Below are 12,130 nucleotides of genomic sequence, written 5' to 3'. Positions count from 1 at the left end.
TCTTTAAAACCCATCAAAAATGGGCAGAAGACCTAAATAGGCATTTCTCCAAAGAGGACATAGAGATGGTCAATAGGCACATGAAAACATGCTCAACATCGCTAATTATTAGAGAAATGCAAATCAAAATTTCACTGAAGTATCATCTCACACCAATCAGAATGGCCACAATCAAAAAGTCTACATATAATAAATGCTGGAGCGGGTATGGAGAAAAGGGGACCCCTCTACACTGTTGGTGGGAATGTAAATCGGTACAGCCACCACGGAGAACAGTATGGAGGTTAGTTAAAAAAATAAAAATAGAGGGAATGCTCTGGTGGTCCAGGGGTTAGGACTCCATGCTTCCACTGTCGGGAGCCTGGGTTTGATCCCTGGTCGGAGGACTAAGATTCTGCAAGCTGCAGGGAATGGCCGAAAACAAAAACCAGAGTGACCATATGATCCTGCAAATCCTACTCCTGGGCATATATCTGGACAAAATGGTAATTCAAAAAGATACATTCACCCTAATGTTCATAGCAGCACTATTTACAATAGCCAAGACACATAAGCAACCTAAATGCCCATCGACAGAGAAACGGGTAAAGATGAGGTATACATGTACGATGGAATATCACTCAGCCATAAAAGAGAATGAAATAATGCCATTTGCAGCAACATGGATGGACCTAGTGATTATCATACTAAGTGAAGTATGAGACAGAGGGAGACAAATGTCACACGGTATCACTTACATGTGGAATCTAAAAAATGGTACAAATGAACTTACTTACAAAACAAACAGATTCAGACATAGAAAACAAACTATCATTACCAAAGGTGAAGGCTGGGGTAGGGACAAATTAGGAGCTTGGGATTAACAGATACACACTACTATATATAAAGGAGAAAAACAACAAGGCTCTATTGTATAGTGGAGGGAACTATATTCATTGTCTTATAATAAACTGTAGTGGAAAAAATCTGGAAAAGAATATGTATATACACAGATGTATAACTGAACTGCTTTGCTGTTCACTAGAAACTACTACAGCATTGTAAACCAACTACAATAACAGTTTTTTTGTTTGTTTGTTTTGAAATAGGCCTCTTTAAGGAAAAGACTGGGAGAAGGCTATTTCTGTCTGTTGCCTCAGCACTGAGCCTGGGGGTATAGTCACAATGAGTCTTTGCAAACCCTTTACAAACTGTTTCTTTGTTTGCTGGGGTCTCTTGGACACAAGTCCCATTGGCTTTCAGAGTCAGGTGTTTCAGGAGCCGGTTACCTGCTGTGATAACCCCGAACTTCAGCAAGTCATTTGACCTCTTTGGGTCCCACTTTCCTCATTTGGTAAAAGAGGGCAGTAGACCCATGTGGTATATATAATAAATATACTTGGCCTTAGATCAAAAGGTATTTGGTCTTTCCCAGCACCATGCATGCGAGCTCAGTCGTGTCTGACTCTTTGTGACCCCATAGACTGTAGCTCCCAGGGATCCTCTGTCCATGGGATTCTCCAGGCAAGAATACTGGAGTGGGTTGCCGTTTCCACCTCTGGGGGATCTTTCTGACCCCGGGATTGAACCTGTGTCTCCTGTGTTGGCAGGTGGGTTCTTTACCACTGTGCCACCTGGGAAGCGCTCTTTCCTGGCACAAAGCTCCTAAAATCCTTGGAATTTCCTGAGCAACAGGGGTCTCTGTTGTTACTCACAATGAGCCCCTTCTGGGCACTCCAGAGTTTATGCTAACAAGGTGACTTAGGGCGGGCTGCCTCTGCAGCCCCAGGAGTGGTGGTGGTGGCTGGGAGGGTTGTCCTAAGAGGTTGGAGGGGTGACCTGTGGGCAAATAGGGAGGGGAGTGTGCTGATTAAACTCTATAACAATTCTTGAACTGAGAGATCCGTGATGAATTTCCGTTGGTGAATTGGATGACATTCCGAGCCCTCCCCAAACCCCTCCCCTTGCCCTCTGTAACTCTTCCACCTGGCTATCCTGGAGTTATATCCTTTCATCATAAACCAGGAATCTAGCAAGCAGATTGTTTTTCTGAATTCCGTGAGCTGTTCCAGCAAAGTCATCAAACTTAAGGAGGGGGTCCTGGGAACCTCTGACTTACAGCCTGTGCTGGTGGCAAGCTGGACTTGACACTGACGTCTGACGGGGGTCAAGAGGGCTCTGAGCCTTTAACCTGTGGGATCTGACGCTATCTCCGGGGAGAGAGTGTCAGAATTGAGTTAAACCGTAGGACATCCATTGGTGCCCAAGAACTGCTTGGTGTGGGGAACTCTCCCACCCCATATACATGGCAGCCAGCGGAGCCAGAAGTGGTCAGTGTGAGTCCAGGGAAGGAGACTCGTGTGCTCTTCCTTGCGCCTGGGATACTCTCATCGCTGTCATCCTCGCCAGTCTCTGCTCTTTCTCATGATTTTAATAAACGACAGCCCATTTGCTCAGGAGTTCCACATCCATACCTCCTATGTGTATGGCTATATATCTGGGTGGCCCCCAGGAACCTTACACTCAGACTGAATCCCCCCTTTCCTTCTGCCCCCTACCCCCTCCTCTGTTAGCGCCAGCACACTGTCCCCAAAACCAGAAGTCACTTTCAACTCCTCCCTCTCCCCCACTTCCCGTCATCCAGGCGGCTGCCAAGCCGTGACATTTTGACCTCCGGATAATCCCCATATCTCTGCATGGCCTGCCTCTCTACCACCACTGCCCCTACTCCAGTCCTTGTCGTGTCTGGCCTGGATGACTGCCAACTGCTTCCTTGCTGACCTCTCTGCCATGTCCTGTCTGCCTGACGTCCATCCTCGACACAGACCCCAAAACTGTCCTCTGGAATACATGTCAGTGCTCCGACATGCTCTCACTCCTCACCTTCAAACCCCCGAACAGCCTACAGTACTGGTCCTCACCCTTTCCTGAGTCGCAGACCACGCTGAAAGATCTGATGAAAGCAATTAACCCTCACAAACACACACACAATATACACATACATTCATACACATAACACACCAACACACACAACCACAACACACACACACACGATATACACACACATACACACACACATATACACACAAACACAATATATACCCACATACACACAATACACAGAGATATACACACACAATATATACATACACGATACACACACACAAACACAATACATACACACATACACACAATACACACATACACACAATACACAGAGATATACATACATAATATATACATACACGATACACACACACACAAACACACATACACACAAACACAGAGATATACACACATAATATATACACACACGATAAACACACACAAACACAATACATACACACAATACACACAGAGACGTACACACATAATATACACATACAAACACACACATACACATACACAATACACACACAATACACACATATACACACATACACAATACACACACATAAACACACATACACACACCCTAAAGGACACAGTGGACCCCCTGAATTCCCTCCAGAGACTCTTGGGCCACAGGAGAACATCCAAGTCCTTTATCACATCCCTAAAACACTCCTTACACATCACACACAGCTGAGCCTCTGGAAGCTACCCATTGAACAGGCTTCATTTTCTGAGTTGACAGCTTCTTAGATGAGAATTCCCCGATCCTGGGGGCCTTTTACCTTGTGCCTCAGCAACTCAGGATGGACTTACAGAGTCCACCTGCTCCCTGATTCTGACCTCTCTACTGTTCTCTTCACTGTCCCGTTTGCCTGGAAAGTCCTTATTCTCCCCTTCCCCTATCAGGTCTTACCTTTCTTTTATTTATTTACTTGGCTGTGCTAGATCTTAGGTGGGGCATGTGAAGAGTTAGTTGTGGCATGTAGGATCTAGTTCCCCGACCCAGGATTAAACCCGGGGCCTCTGCATTGAGAGCACTAAATCTCAGCCACTGGACCACTAGGGAAACACCCAAGTCTTAACTTTCTAATCAAGACCTGACATCACCTCTTCTGGGAAGCCTTGCTCTATCTTCTCAGTCTGTGCTGGAGGCTCAACCTTGGTCCTTATTTCTAAAATTACACTGCAGTTTTCCTTTTACGTGCTTACCTGGTGCCACCAACACCCCCAACATTAGACTGTGAGCAGGAATCTGAACTATGTGGCACCTGGCTGGCCCACATGGTGCTCCCAAGGGTCTAAGAAGGCAAGGAGAGAAGCTATGTAACTAAATCCTGACAATTCCTTCCAACTTGAGGCATCTCTCTTTCTGCGAAACACCTGTCTGACATGGAATGAAGCTGCACTCTACAGGTACTATCTGATGAAGCGGTAAGATATTGCTTATCTCCCTTTCACAAATGAGAAGCTTAAGTGCAGAGACATTCCTGGCCAGAATAAAGAACTCAGGTTTTCTGAATGTGTTGCTCACCCTAACATATTCAACTGCATCACCTCCGAGAACAGAATCCCTAACATTAGGAACATTGTAACTCGAATAGCAAAGCAGCAGAAGACTGAATTCAACGGGTATGTAACAATCAGAACACACTGGTTTCCGGCTTCTCTGGGAACTGGGTGGTCAAGAATCTGTAGGAGACATGGGTTCAATCCCTAATCTGGGAAGAACCCACGTGTGGAGGAGCAGCTAAGACCGTGCTCCACAACTACGGAGTCTGTGCCCTAGAGCCCAGGAGCCACAGCTACTGAGCCCACTGCCACGAGCACTGAAACACAAGCGCCTAGGGTCCGTGCCAAGGTGATGAGAAGCCCGCACACCCACAACTAGAGAGTAGCTGCAGCTAAAGAAAAAAAGCCCGAGCAGCAAGGAAGATCCAGCACAGCCAAAAAAAAATAAATCAAAGTTTTAAAATCATAATGGTTTAAAGAAATAATGACAATATCCTGTTTTAAAGTAGGCTGCAAATAATTTTATGGCAGATTCTTGGCTACCAATGGATTTACAACGACAGCAGTGAAAAAATACTTTTACTGTTTAACCTAAAAAAATAATAATAGTTCCTCTTTTGGATCTTATGCAATTCCTCTAGCCACAAAAGAACAGTGTGTGTGTACTTTGTATTATTTTTAAATTTCCTCTACATGTATTGGGACCCATCGAACAGAATTGCGTGATTCCAACTAACGATCATCAGAGAGTTCTACAAAAGCTGTTATCACTTGAAGGCTTAAGGATGATCTAGCCATAGACGTGATTCAATCACGTATACGTAAATCTCACTGACCCCCAAACAACAGAAAAACCTTCAGCCATAGAAGTATGGCCACCTAAGATAAAGCTAAGACTTTTTTTGGAAATCAATATGTGAAAAATAATGAGATCACAAAATCATCTTGATGAAAACCAAAAGCTTTATTCAGTCTTGTGAGATTCACAAGACTTCGCTATTTTGGAGTGAATAGCAAAGGGTACAACATCATGGCAAGAACAAGCTAAGCAAATTAAAAATGAGGTCAAGCTAGTTTCCAGCCCCTCAATTTCCCTCCCCCGAGTTCTTATTCCTCTCCTCTTCAAGGTCCTTTTCAAAATCAAAGAACAATGATAAAATACAATACTTTTGAGATTATTTGTTTTGTTTTTTTTTTTTAAACCAAATCAGAATCTTGACCCAAAGATTAAGGCAATATCTGGTGGCTATTTGGAGATTCAGAGAGATCACAATCTTGAACACTGACAAGGGCTCTTGTCACATCGCTTCCTGAGTTTCATTAGAGGATGAAAAAGATGTGGGGAATAAAAGGAATTGCAGAGAAAGTCATGAAGCTGAGCCATCCTGTGGGCTTCTCAATCGAGCAGGGACGCTCTCTGGGGAGGAAAATGCAGCCAACAAATTTGTTCAAAGAACCATTTGGAAAATTGCTTCTTCCTAGAATCTTAAAAAATAAATGGCCATATTTCATTCTGGAACAGTCCATTCTAAAAATTTCAAATGGAAGAGTCATTTCATTCCCACAACCATTAAATCCAGTAATATCCATGTTTAAGCAGTCTTAGGCAATGAAATGGAGAAGGCCATGGCACCCCACTCCAGTACTCTTGCCTGGAAAATCCCATGGAGGAGGAGCCTGGTAGGCTGCAGTCCATGGGGTCTCGAAGAGTCGGACATGACTGAGCGACTTCACTTTCACTTTTCACTTTCATGCATTGGAGAAGGAGATGGCAACCCACTCCAGTGTTCTTGCCTGGAGAATCCCAGGGATGGGGGAGCCTGGTGGGCTGCTGTCTGTGGGGTCGCACACAGTCGGACACGACTGAAGTGACTTAGCGGCAGCGGCAGCAGGCAACGAAAATCTTGGGATTCACGCTATTTTTCTTCTATAGATATCTATGGATCATGACAACTGTATTGGAAGGTTTAAATAACTGAAAGCAAACTTTGTGCTGAAATGTTTTCTTGGAGAAAGGCGATGACCATGCATTTTAAAAACAGAATTGAATCAACTATTTATATGTATGTTCCCCCGTCCCCATCTTTTACATCTTTGTACCCTCATGGTGCCTAGCACTGAAATAGGTGTTCAACAAAAGTTTGTCAAATAAACTTCTTTTTCTTCTTCATGCAGGCTCCCTCATCATCCCCCCACCCCCCAGAATATAAATGTCTTCCTTTCCCATACTTAAGATCTCATTACCTGACTGTTCTTCAGTTAAACAACAGGAAACTTCAATAAGAACGAAATCGTTACTGATAACTAAAGGGTTAATGAAAGTGCCTTTTTAATGATAAAAAGTGGAGCCAAGTAGTTAATCATGAAACCTAAGAGGATAATTTACTATAGATCCATTCAAAGTAACCAAGAAGAAATGAACAGCCAGTCTAAACTTGTAGGATGGCATGGATTAGAATGAGGCTTTTAGGATGAAAGGGAATCTTAACACCAGGTCATCAGGTATCCCCATCCAACCCAAACTTTACCGAGCATCCCTTCTGCCTACCTCCTCCTGAGTTGGTCCCCTTTAGGCTACCAGGTCACAGGCAAACAAAGTAAGATAAGCAGCAAGATCAAAGGATGTCAACTAAATGTGGAAGTCAAAGCTCTGAATATGAATTTTCCAACACTAATGAAACAGTTATCACAGCTACTGAGATCCTGAAATCTTCCTCCTAGCTATGATCAGTATAGAATGCAATTAGGGCCATGAAGAGTCTGTGTCCATTCTTTAAGCACTACTTAGAAAACCTCATCATTCTTCTTGAAAGGTAGAGCTTACAGTATAAGGGAAATGGGAATGGCATCTGATAATTCAATGTAGTTAGAGCTTTCTTAACATTTAAAGTCCTTGTTTTTTAGTCTCTTACTTTATTGCTTCATTCAAAGAAGTCTGTAATCGCAAGCCTTGGCAAAGATGTGCCAAGTAGCTCCATACGCTGCTAGTGGGAAGGTAAACTGGTGCAACCACTTCAGAAAACTGCTGGACGATATCTACCAAAACTGACATATGCCTTTCTCTGTAATCTAGGAATTTGACTTGAGGTTATCATCCAAAAAGAAATGAGTGTTTCTGTCCCCAAACATGTAGAAGAGTATTCACAGGACTGTTATACTCTTCACTACACAAAATTGGAGACACACAAAGTGTTCTTCAACAATAGAATGGATAGACTGCATAGTCTAGTCATACTAAGGAAATAGCACCTAGCAATTGTAAAAAAAAAAACAAAAACAAAAAGCCACAGTTATTAAGAACAAAGTTGAATCTCATAATCACACTGCTGAGTCAAAGAAACTGGACATTAAAAAAAAAAACATAATAATGGTTTGGTTTACATGCAGTTCAAAAAAACAGGAAAAACCACGGAATCAGAAGTCAGAATAGTAAATGTGACTAAACCAGTGTGATTCTAATAAAATTCAAACCACTTTTTTTCCTTTCTAAAAAAAGTCAGAATAGTGGCTACCTTGGGGGAGTGGGTGGGTGGTAAATCAGAGGTGGTGGAGTTCAATTGCTCTGTTATCTTTATGAAATAATGATTAAGCAGGTACCTGTGTATATAAAGGGCTTCCCTGGTGGTTCAGCTGGTCAAGAATCTGCCTGCAATGTGGGAGACCTGGGTTCCATGGAGAAAGGAAAGGCTACCCACTCCAGTATTCTGGCCTGGAGAATTCAGGCCAGAATACAGTCCATGGGGTCACAAAGAGTCGGACACGACTGAGTGACTTTCACTTCACTCACTGTGTATATAAAACCTAATGGAGTTGTACTATTAAGATGTGTGCATATTTGCTGTCTGTGAATTATGCCTCATTTAGAAAAGTCTGGAGAGAGATGTAGGAATTTCTGAGATTGTCCTGAAATATAAAAGAATTCAATGCAGCTTGTATACAGTTGCATGTACTGATGTTTATACTTTCCCAAAGCCTTTGTATGTGACTGAAAAACCCATTACCACTTCATGTTACACATTAACAGAAAGCTAACTTTTTGTAATAGACTCTGAAAAACTCTGTACTGTACATTAAAAATGTACATATTTACCAATTAACAGAGATGTTTAGGAAATGCAAGATGCTTTTCTACTCTTTTCCCCCTTATGTTTTATTTTTTTTTTAACTCTATAATTCTGAATTATTTGAAACAAAAGCTACTGGAAATAATTCCTGCACGTCTATACTGCAAGTATTTTCTCTATGGTCCACGGAAGATGCAAGACAGACTGCTAGGGTTTGGGAGCTGGAGAAGACACAGCCAGACTCCCTCCGTGGACAGAGCAGGATAGGCTGGCCAGGGGCAGTGAGTGATGGTCCCCCAAGGCTGCCCCAACTAGGTCCCCCAACTAGGACACGATCCGAGGCTTCCTGGCCCCCCAAACTCTGACTCCTTCACCCTAAACACAAATCAACCCTCTCCTCTTTCCAAACAGATGAACTGGATGTAAAGAGGATTTTTTTTCCCCCCGGTAACAATTATGCTATCCAGATTATTTGGGAACAGTCAGCTGAGTCCTTGAAAAGCCTCTTGGGGTTTAACGCCAGGATAAAAATCGAGTACAAGAGGAGAGGTCAGCGGGTATTTTAAGATGTAAATCCCGTTTGCATAATATTTCCCAAAGTATCTACTCATTGATCCAGTCGACATTAGGCGGGGTGGGGGGTCGTTACCCGAGATGACTCGCTTTGGGGAGAACCCGGGCGCCTTTTCCCATCAGAGTTCACTCCCGACATCAAAACCTCAAAAGAAGAGTTGGAGACGCCACCCAGGAGTCTGCGGTACCGGGGTCGGCGCACACGAAGTCCCGGTCCCCCGGCGCCCAGCTCGGGGCCGCAGACTCGGGTGGCTGGCCCAGAACCCGGGCGCGCCGGGCGGGCGGGCGGACGGGCGGGGCGGCCCGGGCCCCGCAGGCACCGATTCCGCGAGGCCGCCCGCGGGGTCGGGGCGGCCGGTGGGGACCGCGGCCCCGAGCCCGAGCGGCGACGCGAGACCAGCGGGAGGAGAACGCGGGGTGGGCCCGGCCGGGGCCGCGGGTGACTTCAGGGCGAGTCGGGAGGGCGCGGAAGAGGGGAGGGGCGCGGGAGCGAGAGACGGAGCGGGGCGGGGAGGCGCGCGGCGGCGGGGACGGAGGAGGCGCGCGCCCGGTGCCCGCGTTGGGTGGGGGCCGGGGGCCGCGGGGGCTCGAGCGGGCGAGCGGGGCCTTACCGAGCAGCGGCAGCCGGCCGCCCAGGCGCGCCAACGCCGGCATGGCCTCCGGAGCCCGGGGTCCCCAGGCCGCACCGGCCCAGCCCTGCGATGCCGCCCTCCGCGGCGCGCCCCGCGCTGCAGGTGGCTCGCTTAAGGATGCGCGTCACCGACCGCAAATTCCCTCGGACTGGTGCAAAGTGGAAAGGGGGGGAGCATCCCTCTCCCCACCCGCAGGGGCTGTGCCGGGGCGCCGGTGCCTGGCGCAGCGCTGCGGCCGAGCCCACGTGCCCGCCGTGGTCCGCAGCCCGCGCTCCGCCGCGCCCGGGGCTCCCCGACTGTGAGGGGGAGACTGGGCGCGGTTCCGCCGGGGAGGTCGCAGGGGCTCGGCGGCCCCCGGCCGGGGAGGAGGCACGGCCAGAGCTGCCTGCTCCCCCCACGCCCCGCCCCGCCGGGAGTCCCGGAACCCTCTCGATGAGCGTGGGGACAGCTGAAGCCAGCCACCGTCCACCTCGCGCGCGAGCGGCTTTGAGGCCGCAGGGTGGGTGCTACAGCCGCGCGGCACGCGGACGCCCCAGGCTGGCGCGCGGGCGAGCCGAGGGTCGCGGTCCACGCTGGGTGTATCCTAACGGCGGACCCACGTTCTTTGTACCCCCACCCCCAGCGCGCCCCGCTCCATCTCCTAGGATGCCCAGGATGCAGTCCACAGCCGCAGCAAGAAAAACAGGCTCGGTTTCAATGTCAACTAAGGCAATCAGGGAAGCTAACACCAGCCATAGAAACAAAAGCAAAACACAGGTCATTTCGGGCTTTGATTTCTGCACTCGTAATTCTTGTTCTTCATTGCATAATATTTCTACTTGAAATTATTTCCTTTGCAATAAGTTGAAGATTGGAAAGCCCAGGATGTCCGCTCTGAGTCTTCCCTTAACCAGCCCTTGACCTTCACAAAGCCACTCATCCTCTGAGATTTCCCCACGCACCCACCCACCCCTTACTCACCAGTAATGGACCACGTCTCCAAGTTCTAGCAATTCCATGCTTTTCATTATTTCAATCATGCTCTAATCTAGCGTGATAATTGACATGTGCATTCTTGGCCATACAGTCCTTTTCCTTAGCTGTAGCCTAGAGTAGGAAAATTTTCTCTCCTAGAGCATGACAGAAACTTGAAACGTGGTGCAGCCACTGTGGAAAACAGCGTGACAGTTTCTCCAAAAATTAAAAATAGAATTACCATATGATCCAGCAATTGCAATGCTGGATGTGCACCCAAAAGAACGGAAAGCAGGGTGATGAAAAGATGGTCTGTACAACCATATTCTGGGAACATTTTTAACAAAACCCAAAAGATGGAAGCAACCCACACGTCCATCATAGATAAATGGATAAACACAATCCAGTGAATGGATAAAAATGGTATATACATACAATTGGGACGTTTCTGGTGGCTCAGCGGCAAAGAATCACCTGCCAAAGCAGGAGACACTAGTTTGATCCCTGGTCTGGGAAGAATCCCCTGGAGAAGAAAATGGCAACCCACTCCACTGTTCTTGCCTGGAGAATCCCATGGAACCTGGCATGCTACAGTTTATGAGGTGGTAAATAGTCAGACACGACTTAGCGACCGAACAACAACATAATACAGCTAGGATCTTATTCAGCTTTAAAAAGGAAAGATATTCTTTTCTTTTCTTTTTTTTTTTTTTAGGAAAGACATTCTGACAAATGCTACAACATGGATGAACCTTGAGGGCATGTTAAGGGCAATAAGCCAGTGACAAAACACAGACACAGGTTCTATCCATATGAGTTCCCTAAAGTAGTCAAATTCTAGAGTCAGGAAGAATGGTTGGGTTGGGATGGGGCTGGGGAGATGCGGAATGGAGATGGAAATGGAGAGTTGTTGTGTGGTGGGGACGGAGTTTCAGTTTTGCAAGATGAAGAGAGTTCTGGAGATTGGTTGCACAATAGTGTGCATGTATTTAACACAATTGTACACATAAAAATGTTTAAGATAGTAGCTTTTATGTTATGTGCATTTTACCACAATTGAAAGTTTAAAAAAAATTTTAAAGCATCTACCTTCAGTCAGACAGAACTAGAGAAAGACATTAAGTTCAGTGAGACGAATAAAAGTGGTGAAGCGGGCTGGTGATGGGAAGAAGAGTGGGCTAGCAAGCCTTCCAATTGCCAAGATCCAAGGCATTACCTTTATTTCTAGCTTGATCACTGCTTTCAAGGAAACTGAGGGTCACAAGTTTGCAACAGATCGGCTTGGGTGGAGCACTGTTCAAGGACACAAAATCAAATCGATAGTGCTGCTTTGTCAAAGAATCTTAGGTACAAGGCAGAAAACTGTGAGAATGGAAGTGGGAGAAACATGAATGGCTTCTTTGCACTCCTGATTCTCCCTGGAAATTGTTGGAGAAAAATAATTCTAAAAGGAGCAAATTTTATAGACTGAAAATCTTGGAGTATGAGGTATAGTCTAACATTTTAAATTTTTTTAATTTTTAA

General features: G+C 46.1%; 1 protein-coding gene across 1 annotated transcript in view; it reads right to left on the bottom strand.

Moving 5' to 3' along the window:
- Positions 1–9,771, bottom strand: part of FLT3 (fms related receptor tyrosine kinase 3) — a 67,462-nt gene extending 57,691 nt beyond the window's left edge. The window contains exon 1 of the mRNA XM_042254857.2: positions 9,632–9,771. Within this exon, the coding sequence (XP_042110791.1) occupies positions 9,632–9,674 (43 nt within the window). The 5' untranslated portion in view covers positions 9,675–9,771. The remainder of the gene's footprint in view (positions 1–9,631) is intronic.
- Between the last annotated feature and the right edge of the window lie 2,359 nt (positions 9,772–12,130).

Source organism: Ovis aries, chromosome 10 (genome assembly GCF_016772045.2).
Source record: "Ovis aries strain OAR_USU_Benz2616 breed Rambouillet chromosome 10, ARS-UI_Ramb_v3.0, whole genome shotgun sequence".
Taxonomy (NCBI): domain Eukaryota; kingdom Metazoa; phylum Chordata; class Mammalia; order Artiodactyla; family Bovidae; genus Ovis; species Ovis aries.
The sequence above is the reverse complement of the archived record's forward strand: the minus strand, read 5'-3'. Positions and strand labels throughout refer to the sequence as shown.